The following is a 20,600-nucleotide window of genomic DNA, read 5'->3' on the forward strand; positions in this document are numbered from 1 at the left end:
CATAAAAAAAATCTGGACTGCCCCTTTAGTCCCTGCTAATGGGTGCTTCACCTTAGGGCTCATGCACGTGACCATATTTATTTTACGATACGCAAAAAAAAAAAAATGATTTCCAAACGTATTGCGTTTGTGTTTTTTTTTCAAACGTGTGTTTTGATTTCCAAACGTATTGCGTTTGTGTTTTTTTTTTTTTTGTGTGGACCCATTGTAACAATGCCTGTCCTTGTCTGCAAAATAGACAAGAATAGGAAATACGGAAATGTGCAGTCTTTTTTTCTTTTCTTTTGCTGACTCATTAAAGTGAATGGTTCCACCTGTAAAAAACTGAACGGAAACAGAAAAAAAAAAATGTTCGTGTGCATGAGCCACTTAGACTGGACTTTCGTATTTTCTGTATGCTAGTATGATTTGAACTCCTTTTGGTAGCAAGACATGAGGAACAGGAGGGGGATTGGCTACAGGATCAGACTACACAGGGTTTGTTAGTAGTCTGTAACCATGGAGACACCTAGGAGCGGTGTATAAAAAAATAAACATTTTTTTAATTAAGGCTACCTGCAACATTTAATTTATTTTTTGCTTTGGAACAAGGCAACAAATATGTTGCAAAACTCTGCACACCTTTTTAAAGGCTGTGTATACCTTTTTGGGGGCAATTTTTTTTATGATAACATTTTACTCATTTTGGGCTAAAAATATATATTTTTTCAACTGGTCTTTATTAAAAATATTGAGCCGTTCTGTCAGTGTTTTACTAGCCGTGTGAATTGTACTATTTACTTTCACTGTCATCTAATAAATCTCATCTCTAAAATACTAAAAGCTCATAAAGACTTATGTAAGTCACATTTATTATTCCTAAGGAGCTGCCTGACGGAACAGAGTGAAAATTCAGATCCTGCTACTAGATAAACTCGAGGCTGCACAAAGACACTGGTTCAAAATGTTTAATAAACTCCAATTGAAAAAATGATTTTTAGCTTAAAATGAGAGCAATAATACAAATTGTACGTAGCCTTTAAATTCTAATGTTGAATAAGTCTGAATATGACTATGGATACTTACACTTTCCACAGGGGATATGAAAAATATCACTGCAAGATACTGTAAGGAGCTGGTTCCACTTTTGGTTGTTTATTCCATTGGAGCAACCAGGGAAACTGTGCTCCTTTTTGTGGATGAAGAACGGAAATCCATCTCCCCTTCCTCTCTGGAAAAACAAGTTCATCTCTGTGGAGGTGACTGTTCCAGATAGCGGGCAGACACTGACTGGTCTTGTGACTGGTACACGGGTATGATCTGTGGATGTTGTACTAGGTCCAAAGATGCTGCCAAAAGCAGGAGTTCCAGGTTTGTCCTCCCAAATCTATATTTGCAATACATTCACTGAAGACAAGAGTGGCGCTGATTACTACATAGGAGGAAATCTACCTGCAGCCCTGGCATAGCTCAGTAAGAGCTCAGTGTCGCACTACTACCTCCCAACTAATGACGGCATAGGTTACTGTGACCACCACATGAGCTTCACCTGAGACCTGCGTGACCACATTCACTATCGTTAATTGCCATCAGCAGCACGACGCTTGGGTCCTTAACCCTATCACTCCCGGACATTTATTTATTAATTTTTTAGTTTTCATTTTGCGCTCCCTGCCTTCCCAGAGCCATAACCTTTTTTTTTTTTTTTTTTTTGTCTGCTAGAAGTTTTTTGTCTGTTCACATAGCAATATAAGGGCTTGTTTTTTGCGGGACAAGTTGTACTTTTCAAGGCCACCATTTATTTGTGAAAACTCAGATCCGACAGTATATTCTAACACAGAGGCGTTCCCATAGTGATAGGGACGCTTCAAGTTAGAATATACTACCAACTGTATACATGACTGCTTCCTGCTGCCTGGCAGCACCCGATCTCTTACAGGGGGCTGTGATCTGCATAATTAACCCCTCAGGTGCCGCACCTGAGGGGTTAATTGTGAATATCATAGCCCCCTGTAAGAGATCAGGGGCTGCCAGACAGCAGGGGGGAGACCCCCCCTCCCTCCCCAGTTTAAAATGTATTGGTGGCCAGTGTGGCCCCCCCTCCCTCCCTCTACTGTATTAATTTCATTGGTGGCCAGTGCGGCCCTAGCAATATTAGAAGCATTATACTTACCTGCTGCGCTGTCTGTGACCGGCCGGGCGCTCCTCCTACTGGTAAGTGACAGATCTGTGCTTTAATCTGTGCATTAAGCAATGCGCCGCACAGACCTGTCACTTACCAGTAGGAGGAGCGCCCGGCCGGTCACAGACAGCGCAGCAGGTAAGTATAATGCTTCTAATATTGCAAAGTAACCATGGCAGCCAGAACTGCAGTAGCATTCTGGTTGCCATGGTTACCGATCGGAGCCCCAGCGATTAAACTGCATCTCCGATCGGAACTCTCCGCTGCCACCAATGAGGGGGGGGGGGAAGAGGGGAGGCCGCACTGGCCACCAATGAAATTAATACAGTAGAGGGAGGGAGGGGGGGCCGGGCGGGGGGCTGCACTGGCCACCAATGAATTTAAAACTGGGGAGGGAGGGGGGTCTGCCCCCTGATGCCTGGCAGCCCCTGATCTCTTACAGGGGGCTATGATATGCACAATTAACCCCTCAGGTGCGGCACCTGAGGGGTTAATTATGCGGATCACAGCCCCCTGTAAGAGATCGGGTGCTGCCAGGCAGCAGGAAGCAGTCATGTATACAGTTTGTAGTATATTCTAACTTGAAGTGTCCCCATCACCATGTGTTAGAATGCCTCTGTGTTAGAATATTCTGTTGGATCTGAGTTTTCACAATGTAACTCAAATCCGATGGTATATTCTAACATAGAGGCGTTCCTATGGTGATGGGGACGCTACAAGTTAAAATATACCATCGGATTGGAGAAAACTCCGATAGGGACTCCTGACTTTACATTCAAAGTCAATGGGGGACGGATCCGTTTGCAATTGCACCATATTGTGTCAACGTCAAACGGATCCGTCCCCATTGGCTTGCATTGTAAGTCAGGACGGATCTGTTTTTGGCTCTGCACGGCCAGGCGGACACCAAACCGACTTTTTTTTTAAACTTTCCTTCATGTCTGGTGATCCTTCAAAAATCACGGAAGACACACGGAAGAAAAAACAGACACGGATAATGGAACCCTGAAAAAAATGACCTGAGGATAGGTCATCAATAAATATAACTTGGACAACCCCTTTAAGTGTCGCGTTTGTATTTGTTATAGTCCCTGTTGTTGTATCTGGTCCTGAGACAGAGACTTCCATTCGTCCATCTGGGGAGGAATGGGTTGTCTCTGGTCCTATACTTATTCCAGGGCCTTATAGGGAAATCAGGGCCTAGGTATCCTGCTTATGAATATTCCTACCTTCAAGGTCTATTCATACTGATAGGTAGTCAGGGCCCGGATTAGGGTTGTCTAGAAGGTGACCTGTTTCTTCCCTAGTTTCCAGGCCCAGTTACTGTTCCCCTTCCCTCCTGTGTTAAGTGTGGAGTCCCCCCCCCACACTGATCATGACACTCAACCATGTAGCAGCTTCTAAAGAGGAGTTGTGTAGGTTGACGTCCATAAAGGTAGAGTAGCTGGTTGTGTGTGCTGAACCATATAGTCAATTGATCCCAAAAGGCAATACCATGGTGATGGCTACCTTCCCTTTTGACACACATAGTTTTGGTAGGGAGGGCTCCGTGTCACTTGAATCCCACATTTTCATAAATCCGGTTTCCTACAGCTGTGTAGAAAGGCGTCGGCCGCCAATCCATAATCTGAATGGTGCCCTGTAAACAGTGGAACCTTTCTGCATTACCCAGAGGACCACACCTGCCCATAAGTGGCGTCTGGTGTTTTCGCTTGGCTCTGTTAAAGTATATGGGACTGAGCTGCAATACCACACCCAGCCTGTGAGCAGGGGTGGCGCTATTTTTGGAAGAGAGCAACCCATCTAATTCTTGACATTATAAAACATTGATCAATGAAAGGATCAGTCAGGCACCCATGATGAGAAGTGCCTCGGTTGGCCTTGGGTATGCCTCCTGCCTCGCTTGACACCAGCCTGGTTTTTCAGGGACTGTCTCTGAAAATTTAGAGCTTATGCACATGTGATTGCAACCGCTGCTCCTCTGACTTGAACTGACTGTATCATAGTAATTTGATTCACTACCCCAGAATAGGGCACTTGCAAAATTGCTTTTTGTTTTAATGTTCTGATGTATTACCGATTTATAGTTATGTATGGATTAGTCAGGGTTAACGATCCTGACTCTACCCTCTAGGCGGCTAGGAGTTGGACCTAGGTCCGCCCTTAGTTTTCAGATAGTCTATCTAGTGTTCACCACATTGTCGCCAACATCCCCGACAATCACTTTCTCTGAGACATTTGCATCAAGAAAGCAGTCTCTACTCCACAGTACTCCAGACGGAGAAGGAAAGAGCTAGAATCTGCATGGCCGAGCACTGGAGACGGTCAGTAAGTATATACGCTGTTTAAGGCTGATGGAGACTTTAGTGCCACTGTCCTTGCCAGATGTATCTTAATCCTGTGTCCCTCAGCCTGGGAAATACAGTAAAGTTTTGCAAGAATTTTATTGCCAGCCTTAGTTTGAAGGAAGGAGTACCACATCCCCCATCATTGCTTACATCCATGAATGGTTTGGAACAGTGTTTGATAATGTCAGATGTACTACAACTCCCATTCAGTACCTTAGTAGAGAGAGACTTGTTTATTTTCTACCACTGGCCTGGTTACTGACTTCAGCACCATACGCCGGCCGCGGCACCTACATCTCCTACCACCAAGGGCACCCCAACTACCATCAGACAGGAGCCTCAACGTTGGGGCGTGCCCTAATATCACTGCCATTGGGATAACTGTTGCAGCCAGAGCCACTACCACTCCCATCCTGTGCTCCTGCCAGGCCACAGCATTATGATAGTCAGTTTGTATTTGATCGTGGGGCTATCGCAGTGTACTCGCATGATGCTATGAGCACAGTGCAATAGCCCCACAATCGGATAGAGACTGACTGGTCCGGGTCAGGAGATGCTGCCGCCACACAGACCATGTTTCCTGGGCCTATGACGGTCGTGTGCATGAGCCCTTGGGGACAGTCCCTGCAAATTCGGGATTGTTGGCAACTGTGCTTCTGGAATGGAGGAGGAGACTCCCGTAGAGGTTAGTATGAAGCCCACCTATGTGATGACATCATGGCAACACATCACATGACTGGTGACATCACTGCAGATGAAACAGCGGATGGATGGCTTTGTAATGTGGCTCACATCTTCCCATTGGCAGTGAGAATTGCATTTACAGAGTCTCTTAAATTGAATTTACAGAACTTTTGGGTGGGATTTGTAAACTTAGAACATTGTATTTCTGTATATTTAATGCAATACCTGTAATGGGGGGGCCCCCACCTACCATGCGCCATTTAGAACACTGGTCGTCTTATGTGGCCTTTTGGGCTCTAGGAGTGGGTTGTGACACTGACCTCTGAACCCCCCCCCATGCTACCCCTTCTGCTTATAAGGGTCCATCATAAAATAACACGTGCATCTCCCGGTGGAATCGGTACAATCCAGGCCGCCGCTGACATTGCAGGAATACAAATGTTCGGATGAATCATGGGAAATCTATTTCATGAACAGCTGTGGCTGAGGGCCCATCCCTGCTTTATGGATAAAAATGGAAATGCTCTTCTGCAGGATTTCTTCTCAGTTCTGTATTTTTTTCCTTCTGTCTTATATCACAGTCTGGAAAAAAAACGTTGGCATAATATTTGTGTCTACAAAGACACTACAGAAACCTTAATTTTCTTTTTGCTGGGGGGGTCCTAGACTGCTGAGATGGTCCGAGGTGTACGGTGAGGGGGGCGACGCTGCTGAGATGGTCCGAGGTGTACGGTGTGGGGTCAGAGACTGCTGAGATGGTCTGGTCCGAGGTGTACGGTGAGGGGGCCGACGCTGCTGAGATGGTCCGAGGTGTACGGTGTGGGGTCAGAGACTGCTGAGATGGTCTGGTCCGAGGTGTACGGTGAGGGGGCCGACGCTGCTGAGATGGTCTGGTCCGAGGTGTACGGTGAGGGGGCCGACGCTGCTGAGATGGTCCGAGGTGTACGGTGTGGGGTCAGAGACTGCTGAGATGGTCTGGTCCGAGGTGTACGGTGTGGGGTCAGAGACTGCTGAGATGGTCTGGTCCGAGGTGTACGGTGAGGGGGCCGACGCTGCTGAGATGGTCTGGTCCGAGGTGTACGGTGAGGGGGCCGACGCTGCTGAGATGGTCTGGTCTGAGGTGTACGGTGAGGGGGCCGACGCTGCTGAGATGGTCTGCTCTGGGGTGTACGGTGTGGGGTCAGAGACTGCTGAGATGGTCTGGTCCGAGGTGTACGGTGAGGGGGCCGACGCTGCTGAGATGGTCTGGTCCGAGGTGTACGGTGAGGGGGCCGACGCTGCTGAGATGGTCCGAGGTGTACGGTGAGGGGGCCGACGCTGCTGAGATGGTCTGGTCCGAGGTGTACGGTGTGGGGTCAGAGACTGCTGAGATGGTCTGGTCCGAGGTGTACGGTGAGGGGGCCAACGCTGCTGAGATGGTCTGGTCCGAGGTGTACGGTGAGGGGGCCGACGCTGCTGAGATGGTCTGGTCCGAGGTGTACGGTGAGGGGGCCGACTCTGCTGAGATGGTCTGGTCCGAGGTGTACGGTGAGGGGGCCGACGCTGCTGAGATGGTCCGAGGTGTACGGTGAGGGGGCCGACGCTGCTGAGATGGTCTGCTCCGAGGTGTACGGTGTGGGGTCAGAGACTGCTGAGATGGTCTGGTCCGAGGTGTACGGTGAGGGGGCCGACGCTGCTGAGATGGTCCGAGGTGTACGGTGTGGGGTCAGAGACTGCTGAGATGGTCTGGTCCGAGGTGTACGGTGAGGGGGCCGACGCTGCTGAGATGGTCCGAGGTGTACGGTGAGGGGGCCGACGCTGCTGAGATGGTCTGGTCCGAGGTGTACGGTGTGGGGTCAGAGACTGCTGAGATGGTCTGGTCCGAGGTGTACGGTGAGGGGGCCAACGCTGCTGAGATGGTCTGGTCCGAGGTGTACGGTGAGGGGGCCAACGATGCTGAGATGGTCTGGTCCGAGGTATACGGTGAGGGGGCCAACGCTGCTGAGATGGTCTGGTCCGAGGTGTACGGTGAGGGGGCCAACGCTGCTGAGATGGTCTGGTCCGAGGTATACGGTGAGGGGGCCAACGATGCTGAGATGGTCTGGTCCGAGGTGTACGGTGAGGGGGCCAACGCTGCTGAGATGGTCTGGTCCGAGGTGTACGGTGAGGGGGCCAACGATGCTGAGATGGTCTGATCCGAGGTATACGGTGAGGGGGCCAACGCTGCTGAGATGGTCAACGCTGCTGAGATGGTCTGGTCCGAGGTGTACGGTGAGGGGGCCAACGCTGCTGAGATGGTCTGGTCCGAGGTATACGGTGAGGGGGCCAACGATGCTGAGATGGTCTGGTCCGAGGTGTACGGTGAGGGGGCCAACGCTGCTGAGATGGTCTGGTCCGAGGTGTACGGGGAGGGGGCCAACGATGCTGAGATGGTCTGGTCCGAGGTATACGGTGAGGGGGCCAACGCTGCTGAGATGGTCAACGCTGCTGAGATGGTCTGGTCCGAGGTGTACGGTGAGGGGGCCAACGCTGCTGAGATGGTCTGGTCCGAGGTGTACGGTGAGGGGGCCAACGATGCTGAGATGGTCTGGTCCGAGGTATACGGTGAGGGGGCCAACGCTGCTGAGATGGTCAACGCTGCTGAGATGGTCTGGTCCGAGGTGTACGGTGAGGGGGCCAACGCTGCTGAGATGGTCTGGTCCGAGGTGTACGGTGAGGGGGCCGACGCTGCTGAGATGGTCCGAGGTGTACGGTGTGGGGTCAGAGACTGCTGAGATGGTCTGGTCCGAGGTGTACGGTGAGGGGGCCGACGCTGCTGAGATGGTCTGGTCCGAGGTGTACGGTGAGGGGGCCGACGCTGCTGAGATGGTCTGCTGAGGTGTACGGTGTGGGGTCAGAGACTGCTGAGATGGTCTGGTCCGAGGTGTACGGTGAGGGGGCCGACGCTGCTGAGATGGTCCGAGGTGTACGGTGTGGGGTCAGAGACTGCTGAGATGGTCTGGTCCGAGGTGTACGGTGTGGGGTCAGAGACTGCTGAGATGGTCTGGTCCGAGGTGTACGGTGTGGGGTCAGACTGCTGAGATGGTCTGGTCCGAGGTGTGCGGTGAGGGGGCCGACACTGCCGAGATGGTCTGGTCCGAGGTGTGCGGTGAGGGCGCCGACACTGCCGAGATGGTCTGGTCCGAGGTGTGCGGTGAGGGCGCCGACACTGCCGAGATGGTCTGGTCCGAGGTGTGCGGTGAGGGCGCCGACACTGCCGAGATGGTCTGGTCCGAGGTGTGCGGTGAGGGCGCCGACACTGCCGAGATGGTCTGGTCCGAGGTGTACGGTGAGGGCGCCGACACTGCCGAGATGGTCTGGTCCGAGGTGTACGGTGAGGGTGCCGACACTGCCGAGATGGTCTGGTCCGAGGTGTACGGTAAAGCTCCTGGCTCCCGATATGTTTTCTGTGGCCTCTGATCCTCTTTGTGCGCCAGGGCCTTGCAACCTCTGCACCCCCTATAGCTTTTCTCTGGAACAATCTGCAACTAAAATATCTGTTTACCAGCGAGACGTGAACTTATCAGTTGCATTTGTGCCTGAGGGCCAATATCCCCATGGAGTCGAAATATTTAACATTTTTATAAATTTTTATTTTTTCTATTTTACTATTGCTCCTCCGTTTTAATACAGACCGTTTCAAGTGATCCAGAGACATCGCTTTCTGTATGCGGGTCTCCATCTGACGCTCCTTGCTCGGAGGGACCCGTGCACTTGCCTTCAGAAGTAGCATTTGGTTGCCATAGCAACGCAGCGTCCACCGTTGAGCGTCGCTATAGGATGTCGCTTGGCAATGTTTCCTGACCCAGCTGCCTCGCTCACATGATCGTTCCTTCGGTAAGGGGCAGAGGTCCTCTACAAGAAATCAAGTACCTCTCTGAAAAGGCAAAAAAAAATGCATAAAAGAAAAGTTTAACAAAGTAAAAATTTAAACGTGTACATCTTATATTAGTTGTTACGTATTTTTCATTACTAGGAGCTCTGCCCATTTTTTTAATTTATTTACAAGACTGTCTAAAAATGTGTAAAATCACCCGATGTCCCAGAACGCTGACCTCGCCAATCCGTTTCCGTTGCTCCTTCATTAGAAGCGGGATGGTGATTTAAAATTGAAAGAATGTGGCTGACCAGCGTCATTTTGGGATCTTTCGAGGCTGTGCGGAAACTCTGCATTCTTAAGTCCTGCTCGTGCGGTGTGCCAGCACATTCTTACGCTGTGAGATACTCGAGGCGGCGATTTGTGTGTCCTACTCCAGAGAATAGAGGCTGAAAATAAATTACCATTTAAACTTTTGTCATTCTGCCTCCTCCATGGATGTTACCACCAGTGGAAAATATTGCTTCGAACATTCATTTGTTCTGAGGGAAGAATTGGTGAAAAAAAAAAAAGTTACGTTTTGAGGTTTTTCAAATGTTACTCATCCCTCTAAAATAGATTTGAAGTCAACCCTGGCTCTGCCCAGTGGGGGACAGGGATAGAGTAGTTTGCGAACATTAGATACAAAAGTAATGGGCGAACGTCCAGCCCTACAGAGGATTACAATGCATCGGTCAAAGTTGCTACATGGATCAAATGGACGATATTGTTACTTTTTTTTATATTTTTTAATCCTGAGCAGAATGTTGTTGAGCCTAAGGGCTCATGCACACAAATGTTTTGGTTCCGCATCAGAGCCGCATGCGGAGCCCCCCCCCCCCCACCGACACTGGACCCATCATTTCAGTGGGGCTGCAAAGATGTGGACAGCACACCATGTGTTGTCCCCATATGTTCCATTTTGCGGACAAGAATAGGCATTTCTATTATGGGCGGCCCGTTCTGTTCTACAAATCAGAGCGCACAAGGACGGCATCTGTGTTTTGCGGATCTGCAATTTGCTGACCGCAAAACACACTCGCGGTTGTGTGCATGAGCCCTTAGGTTAAAATCGCACATGCTGCGTTTTTTGTATTTTTTTATGTAGCATTTTACGCCAAAGCCTGGAGTAAATACTAAAGAAATGGGAAATATAAAGGAAGGACTGAGGGGGCTACGGCCTCTGTGAAAAGACTTTCCACGGCGTATTTTCCGCCGCAGATTCCAAATCTGCAAAGAATCCGCGGCAGAATCGCCTCGCCTGTACCCCCTGTGATGTCACTTCCTCTGTAGAGGAGTATGGGGAAATACATTGGAGCAAAAATTGGCATTAATTGTCTATGGCAAAAAACGATGGATGTCAAGGGGACAAAAACGCAGACAATGAGAAAAAAAAATATCTGCTCAAAAGCTGTGATTGTGAAAAGAAAAAAAAACCACACCATTGACCCAAAAAGTGAAACTCAAGGGTCAAAAAAATATAATTACAAACTGCTTTAAGCTAAATTTGACTGCTGAAAACCAGCTTTTTTGCCACTTTTATCACCTCTTCCTATTGTAGATGGCAGCCATTTTTTTTGCAGTTATCGTTTAGTCACAGAGTCGCTCAGTCTTTTATACTAAGGCAGAGCCCCTGCTTTCTCCTCCTCCTCCTGGTTTTACACTGGTGCGTGTATGGCGGTAGGTGCAGGTGCCTGGGTGCGAGGAGGACTCCCTGGCCCTTCCTATTTGGCTCTGTTATATATATGACCGTCGGATATATGATGTGTACAGAAAGATGCGCAGTGAGGGGCGGCCGACACCTCCTATGGGAGGGCGAGATGCTTCCTTTTGTGAATCCAGACTGAAAAATTTGGAATCCTAAATCTATTTCCAAGGAACTTCTGGCTTCCTGTATTTGTAGTCCCGTGGAGTTTTCATACAGTTTACAGACCAGTGTAAGCGCACCGTCCGCCGTGCAGGGAGACAACTGGGCGGAGCAGTGAGTAGTCCTGACCTCTGTGGTCTGGTGTGGGGAGGTTGCTCCTCTGCCCTGTAGTGTGTGGGGTTTTCATTTTTTCCGTATTCCTGACGGGGTCGCCGTTGCAGTTTCAATATTAATTATCCCACTCGATGAGCCCACGCGTTTTTGTTACGGCGCGGAATTTACCTTTTTGTTGAGGTGCCATCGTCCCACACAAATGCTCTTCTTCTCTCGTTGAACTGCATTTAACCCAAGAGCAAAGCACATCCGTGTAATTGGATGAGGAAAGCATGGCCGTGTCTCTTGATTTAGCAGGCGCATGATGGGCGTACCAAAAATATCTTCGCTGCAGGATCAAGTCCAAAGATTTCGGAGGAGAGGAATGTGCGATCCTCACTATGTCCAACATGTAGAAGGCTCAGCGGTGGCTGGGCGTTACGACAGCTCGCTCTTACAACTGGGAGTTTTTACTGACTCCTTTAACCCTTTCTTGAAAGAGTCCTAAAGGAATAGATATGAAGACCATCCAACAAAGTGCCCGTCTATTGGGTCCAGATTTAATAGGCACGCCCAGGGGTGCCCCTAGCCTTTCTGCTGCCTGAGGTGAAAACTGAAACCGTGTCCCGTCCCCCCCCCCCCCATGCCAATTTCTTAACCTAACCCCTTTGCCACAATGAAAGCACCCATTGCCCATGGCCCTTCCGCTGCTGCCCTCTTGCCCTTACCTGGTGCTGCCTGAGGCGATCGCCTCACTTGGCCGCTGCCATGTTCCTGGTCACTTCCAGTCCCTGCCAGACCAGAGGTGACTTAGTTCTGTGACCGCAGCGGCCAATACCTGGTTACATGGGCTAGAATAGCGCTACTAGAGATGTGCTGAGGCCGGTGATTGGCTGCTGCGGTTAAGGGACCTGAAGCAGCTGGAAATGGGCAGTGGCAGAGGAACAGGTGGACTGCAGACAAGGGAGGGTTGTGTTTTTTTTGTTAGTTTTTTTTATTCCAGTTCCGACCATTGGGGTTGGGGTTCCCCTTTAACTGTAGCTGTATTTCAGGAGGCCAGGGCTGAACTGGCCCACTAGAGTATTGGAGGATCCTCTAACTGACCATGGGCCATCAGCACTCTGCCGCAAGTGTGGAAGTACCCTTGTGAGTCCGCATCCATCACGCAATTTTGCCGACCGGTTGCGGACTCGTTAATTTCAATGTTGTTCCATTCCGTGGCCCTGCAACAAAGAGAAGGCGGACAAGAATAGGCATTTTCAATATAGCATCGGCCATATGTGGGCTGAAAACCAATGCGGAACGCACACGGCCGGTATCCACACAATGCGGACCACAAAATACGTACAGTTGTGTGAATGCACCCGAATAGTCAGTCTGCTTCTGATGATGGCCAGGTTTCAATCAATGAACGTAAACATGATTGTGCCCCCCCCAATTTATTGACAATAAGCAGAGAGAGATGATTCGAAATATGAAGTATATTAGGAAGCTACAGATGTTTTAGTGGTGCAGTGTTTAATGTGGACCGGTCAGCAGGATCATCCCTTGTAAACCCTTTTAAAGCATGCACAGTACAACTGATGAATCGGTCCTTCCTGTGCGCGGCACCGTACTGCTGCTACAGGGCCAGGTGAGAGGAGGCTTATGGCTAGCCATCTCAATTGAACCCTTTAATTTAGAAGAGAAGTAGGGTTTTCACCATCCAGATGGGGTCGGCCCTGCTGACTATCGCGGTCTGTTTCAAGACGGTTGATCCTGCTGACAGGTGCTCATTAAAAGCCATCAGATTTGTCCCTATGACACCGGCTGACCTGTTACATGTGCAGCTGAAGGCGTCTGTGTCGGTCCTATGTTCATATGTGTCCGCATTGCTGGGAAAAATGATGTTTTATTATATGCAAATGAGCCTCTAGGAGCAACGGGGGCGTTACCATTACACCTAGAGGCTCTGCTCTCTCTGCAACTGCTGCGTCCTCTGCACTTTGATAGGGCCAGGTGTGATGAGGTTCACACTACAAACTGCAGAGGGCGCGGCAGCTGTAGAGAGAGCAGAGCCTCTAGGTGTAATGGCAACGCCCCCATTGCTCCTAGAGACTAATTTACATATACTAAAACTCAGCAATGCGGGCACATATGAACTTGGGACCAACACAGACGCCTTCAGCTGCTGAGCGCACATGTAACAGGTCAGCCGGTGTCATAGGGAAAAATCTGCCGACAGGTGCCCTCTAAAGAGCGCCTGTCAGCAGGATCAACCGCATTGAGCCAGACATACTGCCTGCTAGGGTTGATCCTGCTGGTTATCATGATGTGAAGGTGCATTTGAAGGCAGTGACATGCTACTAGAATAGATGAGATGTCCTGGGTGTGCAACTCTTACGCTGGGTTCACACCTTAGTGTTCGCGATGGAGCGCTCTGTATGTGCGATTGTACCGGCGTTTGCAATCGCGCATACAGAGACAAGCGAACGCCCATTGTCGCACGTTCCCGAAAGTCTATGTACAGGAACGCGCGACAAGACGCCCCAAAGAAGCTCCTGTACTTCTTAGGGCGTTGGGCGTTTTTACAGTGCGATCGTACGCGCTGTAAAACGCCCAGGTGAGAACCATTCCCATAGGGAATCATTGGTTTCTCCTTGTTGAGCGTTTTACAGCGCGTAGGAACGCGCTGTAAAACGCTCAGGTGTGAACCCAGCCTTACGTGGAGGGACTAGCTGAGGATGGCAGTACAAAAGGTCATCAGACTTGCAAAAAATAATAATAATTAGTGTCAAATAATTTTTATTTATTTTTTACTTTTTTTTTTTTTTAAATCTATCACAATTTTATAGTTGGACATGTTACGTATAAAGTGACCTTGATACACATCCGCAGGATTCCCAATGTACCTGCCCCGCTACCGTATTGGGCAGCCTGGCGTTAAAACCTGCCTTGTTGGCCGCCGACTCGCCGAGGTTTTCCACTGAATGTCACTCAGTTTTGTCTACTTTCCCTTGTTTTTGTTGTCGTCTGTGGGTGGTTGTTTTTTTTTTTTTCCGTCCTGAGCTCACCAGAAAAAACAGAAGAAAATCTGGAGGCCGCGTTTTGATCCGAGATTTGCATTGGCAGGTTAAAAAGAGGAGTATTATGCTCCAGAAGGGAAAAAAAAATAATTCTCTATTTAGCTGCGAGAGACGCACGGCGGCCAAGTCAAACGGACAAATCTAATTTAGAACGGGGTTACTGCAGTTTGTGGCGACGGTTCCTTGCTAAACTGAGCGGCCAGTCATACGGCGGAGACGCGGGCCGGTCACATGGATGCACGGGAAAGGTGGTATTTTTGGATGAATGTTCTTTCCCACTGAGGAGGAAAACCACACATTTTACATCTACGACGATTTCAAGATTTCACATCACCGGATTTGCATTTAGCGCCGTAGTCTTGTATTTGGCGGCCAGATTTTGGCACGGTATTTCAAGGAATGTGATTGGGTCCCATGTTTAAGCCTTACATGTGCCATATACACAAAGATGAGCTTCCGGCGTGGACTTGCGGCTCCATTCACCCGACTGAGGCTGAAAGAGGGTCATTTTGGTAAAAGTTCACGCAAGCCCCATAGAAGTGAATGGGGCTGCGTGAAAATCACAAGCAAGTGCGGATGCTGTGCGATATATTTTTATTTTTTTCGCACTGTTGCTAGGAGACATGGTTATAAGGGAAAATAATAGTATTCTTAATACAGAATGCTTAGTAAAATAGCGCTGGAGGGGTTAAAAAATAATAATTAACTCTCTTTAATCCACTTGATCGCGCAGCCGGCATCTCCTTCTGTCTTGCCATTTCAATTTTTGCCCCTGGTCAGCAAGCACTGAGGGAAGGGGGGTCCAAGCTGAACTCTTGCACCAGGGCCCATGAGCCTTTAGCTACACCCCTGCCTCTGACAGAAGGTGATTGAGGACCCCCTGATACCCCGTGTTCCCAGGTAAGGCCATAGGTAAGTGGCTTTGGTGTTCTCCATTCAAGCCCATGGAAGTTGGGGAAAGACCTGACGAGTCGAGCGCCCATCTGGCAGAAAAGTCCCTGTCTGTGATTTTATTTAATATTTTTAAGGGCCAGTTGCCACCCCAGGTCTCTAGGCCTTGAGAAATGGAGCCACACCGTAAACAGTAAGGCCTCTTTCAGACAGACGTTGCGGGAAAAGGTGCGGGTGCGTTGCGGGAACATGCACGATTTTTCTGCGCGAGTGCAAAACATTGTAATGCGTTTTGCACGTGCGTGAGAAAAATCGGCATGTTTGGTACCCAAACCCGAACTTCTTCGCAGAAGTTCGGGCTTGGGATCGGTGTTCTGTAGATTGTATTATTTTCCCTTATAACATGGTTATAAGGGAAAATAATAGCATTCTGAATACAGACTGCATAGTACAATAGCGCTGGAGGGATTAAAAAAATAAATAAATAATAATTATTATTTAACTGACCTTAGTCCACTTGATCGCGCGGCCGGCATCTCTTCTGTCGTCTTTTTTGCTGTGTGCAGGAAAAGGACCTGTGGTGATGTCACTCCGGTCATCACATGATCCATCACCATGGTAAAAGATCATGTGACGGACCATGTGATGACCGGAGTGACATCACCACAGGTCCTTTTCCTGCACACAGCAAAAAAAGAAGACAGAAGAGTAGCCGGGCTGCGCGATCAAGTGGATTAAGGTAAGTTAATTTTTTTATTTTTTTTTAACCCCTCCAGCGCTATTGTACTATGCATTCTGTATTCAGAATGCTATTATTTTCCCCTATAACCATGTTACAAGGGAAAATAATAATGATCAGGTCTCCTAGCAACCGATAGTCTCCTAGCAACCGTGTGTGAAAATCGCATTGCTTGCGGATGCTTGCGATTTTCACGCAACCCCATTCACGTCTATGGGGCCTGCGTTGCGTGAAAAACGCTGAATATAGAACATGCTGCGATTTTCACTCAACGCACAAGTGATGCGTGAAAATCACAGCCCCATAGAAATGAATGGGTCAGAATTTAGTGTGGGTGCAATGCGTTCAACTCGCGGAATACTCACCCGTGTGAAAGGGGCCTAAGACTAAGTGGGCTGTGATTGGCTGCTATGGGCAGCAAAGATGGCTTCTCAGTTTCATGAATATGTCCTATTTTTTTATTTGGGGTATAGAGCTGCCCTTGGGGTTGCATTATACAAATGTGAGGTTCTGGCTTGATGACCTTCACAGGGCAAAGCGTTTCATTGTCTCTTCCAAGCTGAGTACAGGGCAGAAGGTTCTGTCTTCGGAATCGCCGTTGTCTTCTCCTCCGATCGGTTGCATGTTACAGCCGTCCTGATTGACGATTTTACCATCTGTCCGCTCCCGCTATGCTGCAGCCAGCGTCTCGTGGGCGTTCACTTGACATGTTGTATTTGTTGGATACATCAATATTTATCCCTGAGAACTTCTGTTGTGATCGCATCCACGCGTTTTGGGATTTCTCTGGATCACCGCAGAATGAAAGCCTGGCTTGGCCAATTTTGCTAAATTTTTTTTTATTTTTTTATTAGGCAAGTCGATGGGATTCTGCGGGCATTATTTGCCTTCTCCATATCCTAATGAATGCTTTTTAATTATTATTATTTTTTTTTAAATTAATGATAAGGAATTGAGGTGGAATAGAAAATATATAATGACCATGCGGTGCCCACGAAACACAGCCATATAGTTCCAAAAAACCACATGCCATTCAATGATCTATTATTGCTTCTTACACAGCCATATAGTTCCTGTATAATTGCATATAGCAAATAGAAAACCGTACAATATGGTGGCAAAATAATACCGCTATACAGTGCTCTGGTAATAAAGCTGTAGGTTGTGTTCACATATCGAATAATAATAATTATCCAAAGAGCATTTCTCTGGTGGCAGAAATTTGAGCCTGTGCCCAGGGGCGTAACTGTAATTCATAGGGCCCCATAGCGAAATAAGATGGGGGCCCACACCACCTAGTGCAAGAAAATGAAGAGCAGCATAAAAAAACAATCATTTAAAGGTATGTATAATAGCACCATATTTAAGAAAACGCAGATTGTAGCAAAAGTCGCCATTTAGTTGTTTAATACAAAAAGGTACAACATTCTTGCACCTGATTGGGCAAAGATACAACGTTCTTGCACCTGATTGGGCCCCCCAAACTCTGGGCCCCATAACAAGTGCTAAGGCTATAGTTAGGGTTAATTAGTTAGTTTGCACTGCCCCTGATCCACACAAGGATTACCCCCATTGTCACCCGATTCTGCGGCAAATAAGTGACATGCCAGTTATTTGCTGCCAGTTGAAATTCTTGATGCATAAACTCCAGTCGCTTGCATTGGGATCAGATTTTATTGGCTTTAATGTGGATTTTGCCAAAATCTGGGTGACATGTGAATATAGTCATACAGTCCTAATAATACAACTGGGACAGGATGGTGGAGACCCAAGAGCAATTGCCTGTCCCATAATACAGCCCCATACTGCAGCTCCTCTACTTAAAGAGTTAAATAGGTTTATACTTCATTATACTCTATTCACAGCCAAAGCTGCATTCAACCATATAGAGTCCATTAAGACCATGCTGTGATTGGAGGATGTAGTAGTGATCCTATACTGGCACTAAGGCACCAGGATGCTGATCGGGAAGTCATACTGGTGGACTGAATCCAAGAGTCATGTTTTAATTTGAATGTATAGCTTTATTCTATTTTTTTATTTGTGGATTTTATTTATTTATTTTTGTTTTTTAATGTCGATCGTCCTTTTAGATAATTTAAAAATACTGAAAAATGAGATGTAAGAAGAAAAAAAAAAATTGGCTGATTTAGTATTTTCCTGTTCCCTTTCAGCAATCATTAACCAGTGGCAACAGGAATCCAAGGACACGGTGATCTCTCAGCTTTTAACCCACCTGCCTTTACTAAAGCCTGGGAACATGGACGCCAAGGTGGAGTACATGAAGTTGCTGCCGAAACTGTTGGCTCATTCGATAGAACACAACCAGCACATAGAGGAGAGCCGCCAGCTGTTGTCGTACGCCTTGATACACCCGGCCACGTCACTTGGACGACAGGAGCGCTCTGGCAATGTGGCTGAATCACTTGGAGGACCGTACGTCGGGGAATTTTGGTACCCAGGGGCGCTGTCGATCAGACTCTTTGGATTATGGGCAAATGCATTACTACCACCAAAGACAGAACTCGGACGATAAGCTGAACGGCTGGCCGAATTCTCGTGACTCCGGGATCTGCGTCAGTTCCTCTAACTGGCAGGACAAGAACGTCAGCTGTGAGAACGGACATTTGCCCCTGTACCCCTCTCCCTCTGTCTCTACAACCATCAATGCGATTGGAACAAACACAAGCACAAGTAAGTCGGCTGATACTGCTTATTTTGGAAATTGCATTTTTTTTCATGTAATTTGCTTAAAAAAACTGCAAAAAAAAGTGTCAGATCAGACTACGCAAGCTTTGCAGTCTGTAACCACGGAAACCTATAGGTATGCAGAGGAGATACACAAATTGTTACATTTATAATCTATAGGAGTTACAAAGTATCTAGTCTTAAGAGCTCCTTGAAGGGAGATTTCCATCTCCTATTGCTAGGATATGTAATCAATGTCAGGTAGGTGGGGGCCTGGGATCTCCAGAACAGGGTCCCCCCAAAGGGAAGGGGTAGATCACTGCGCATTTTTGGCCATCCCTCCAGCGTGCATGCGCAGTACGCTCTCCTTCCCTTGGGGGCCCCGTTTCTTGAGATGGCAGCAGGTCCCAGAGGTTGGGACTCGTACCTATCTGACATTTAATGCCGTGACCTCGCGATATGCCATCAATGTCTGAGGTGGGACAGTCCCTTTAGGGCTCATTCAGATGGCTGTAGTGTTTTGCAGTGCGCAGATTGCGGATCCGCAAAACACTGACACAGGCGCTGTTCTTTCTGCATTTTACGGACCACGCACAGCCGGCACTATATGATGGAATTGACTATTCTTGTCCGTGATTGCGGAAAAGTATAGGACTTTCTCTATCTTTCTTGTGGGCTACGGAACGGAACTACGGATGGAGTGCTGTCCGCAACTTTTGCAGCCCCATTGAAATGAATGGGTCCCCCCACGTTCCTCAAAATTGCGGTCGTCTGAATGAGCCCTTAATGTAGTGGTACCGAACCCCTATGGCTTCCTCAGTTGCTGAAAAACTGCCATTCCCTAACATACATAACCTGCTGGGAATTGTAGTTTTGCTGCAGCCCGGAACCCAGTTGGATTGACCCAACAGCGTGCCACTGGATCCTATGGTGGGCCAAGGTTCTGACACGATAATGGGTCGAAAAGGTCTAGCACAGGCATGTCCAAACTGCGGCCCTCCTAGCTGTTGCAAAACTACAACTGCCAGTATGCTCTAATAGCTGTAAGCTATCCAGGCATGCTGGGAGTTGTAGTTTTGGAACAGCTGGAGGGCCGCAGTTTGGACATGCCTGGTCTAGCAGATGACAAACTCTAATAGCAAGTTCTTGGCTCCAAAGTCAAGTTCTCTGTAAGACCTGAACCCATTTTGGATCTATTAGACCTTACGATGATGGCATATAGTAAAAGCGGACGTGTGTTGTGCAGGTTGGGGGTGTGGGCGCGGCATGATTTCATTTGGCACGCCCATGTTACCCCAGTTCTGAGCAAAAAAAGTTAAATTGCAGCCCTAATAAATAATGACGACATGAAACCATTTCATATGATGGAGTGTAGTACCGGCGTGCAGCCTGTAGATGTCACTATCATGGCTGCTTCATACCTGATACAACCCAAAGTGGATCCTGCAGTAGACTGAACACGGACGTAATGAAGTGGAGGTGAAGTTCTATTCTGTCGGTGTACAGTCGCATCATTCTGCAGGCTTGGACGGGCTGAGGAGCTTCGGCAACCGTTCCGGAATGATTGATGCAATTTGGGTCTGGCGTTAAAAACTGCGCTTACAGATTCAGGTGAACTGTGCATGAAGGAGGGCGACGTATCGTAAATAAAGGTTTCCATTAAGCTCTTGAGAAGCCTCCACTGTGTTTTACCTCCCCGCTATATGGAATCTCACTAGGTCTTGGCTCCATATTTCAAGCGCAGATTTAATTAGAGCGCCTAGAACAGTTTACTGTACGCTTGATAACCGTATTGGATTGTTCGGTGGATTTTATAGCGTCCGCCTGGTTGGATTTTGCTTGTTTTCATATGAGATTGGCGTCAAATTATTTGACAACTCTACTGGCCAATACATGTGTAAAAAAATATTTGCACCCTTTCCTCCCCAATCCTTCCTCTCATGCATCATGGTGACCGATGATTAAACAGTACCCATCGCCACCCCTGACATGTCTGCATTAAAGGCGTTATCCCATCTCACCGTACAACTTCTAACAGGAGTAATGGAGGAATATGGAAGCAGGTTTGCGTGTTCTGCTACGCCGTTTATGTAGCTCCCGTTCACTGCAATGGGAGTTAACAATGAGCGCCGACTGCGCTCGGCAGTCTCCGAAGGCCCATCCACCTGGGTTTGGCGTTTAGTCCTATCT

At 48.2% G+C, this 20,600-nt stretch overlaps 1 protein-coding gene across 1 annotated transcript in view; it reads left to right on the top strand.

The window, feature by feature from the left end:
• SAMD4A (sterile alpha motif domain containing 4A) overlaps positions 1-20,600 on the top strand; it is a 79,137-nt gene that overhangs the window by 37,158 nt on the left and 21,379 nt on the right. Inside the window, 2 exon segments of the mRNA XM_044293004.1 lie at positions 17,897-18,108; positions 18,110-18,416. Coding sequence (XP_044148939.1) covers positions 17,897-18,108; positions 18,110-18,416 — 519 coding nt within the window.

The sequence above is a fragment of the Bufo gargarizans genome, chromosome 1 (assembly GCF_014858855.1).
Source record: "Bufo gargarizans isolate SCDJY-AF-19 chromosome 1, ASM1485885v1, whole genome shotgun sequence".
Lineage (NCBI taxonomy): Eukaryota > Metazoa > Chordata > Amphibia > Anura > Bufonidae > Bufo > Bufo gargarizans.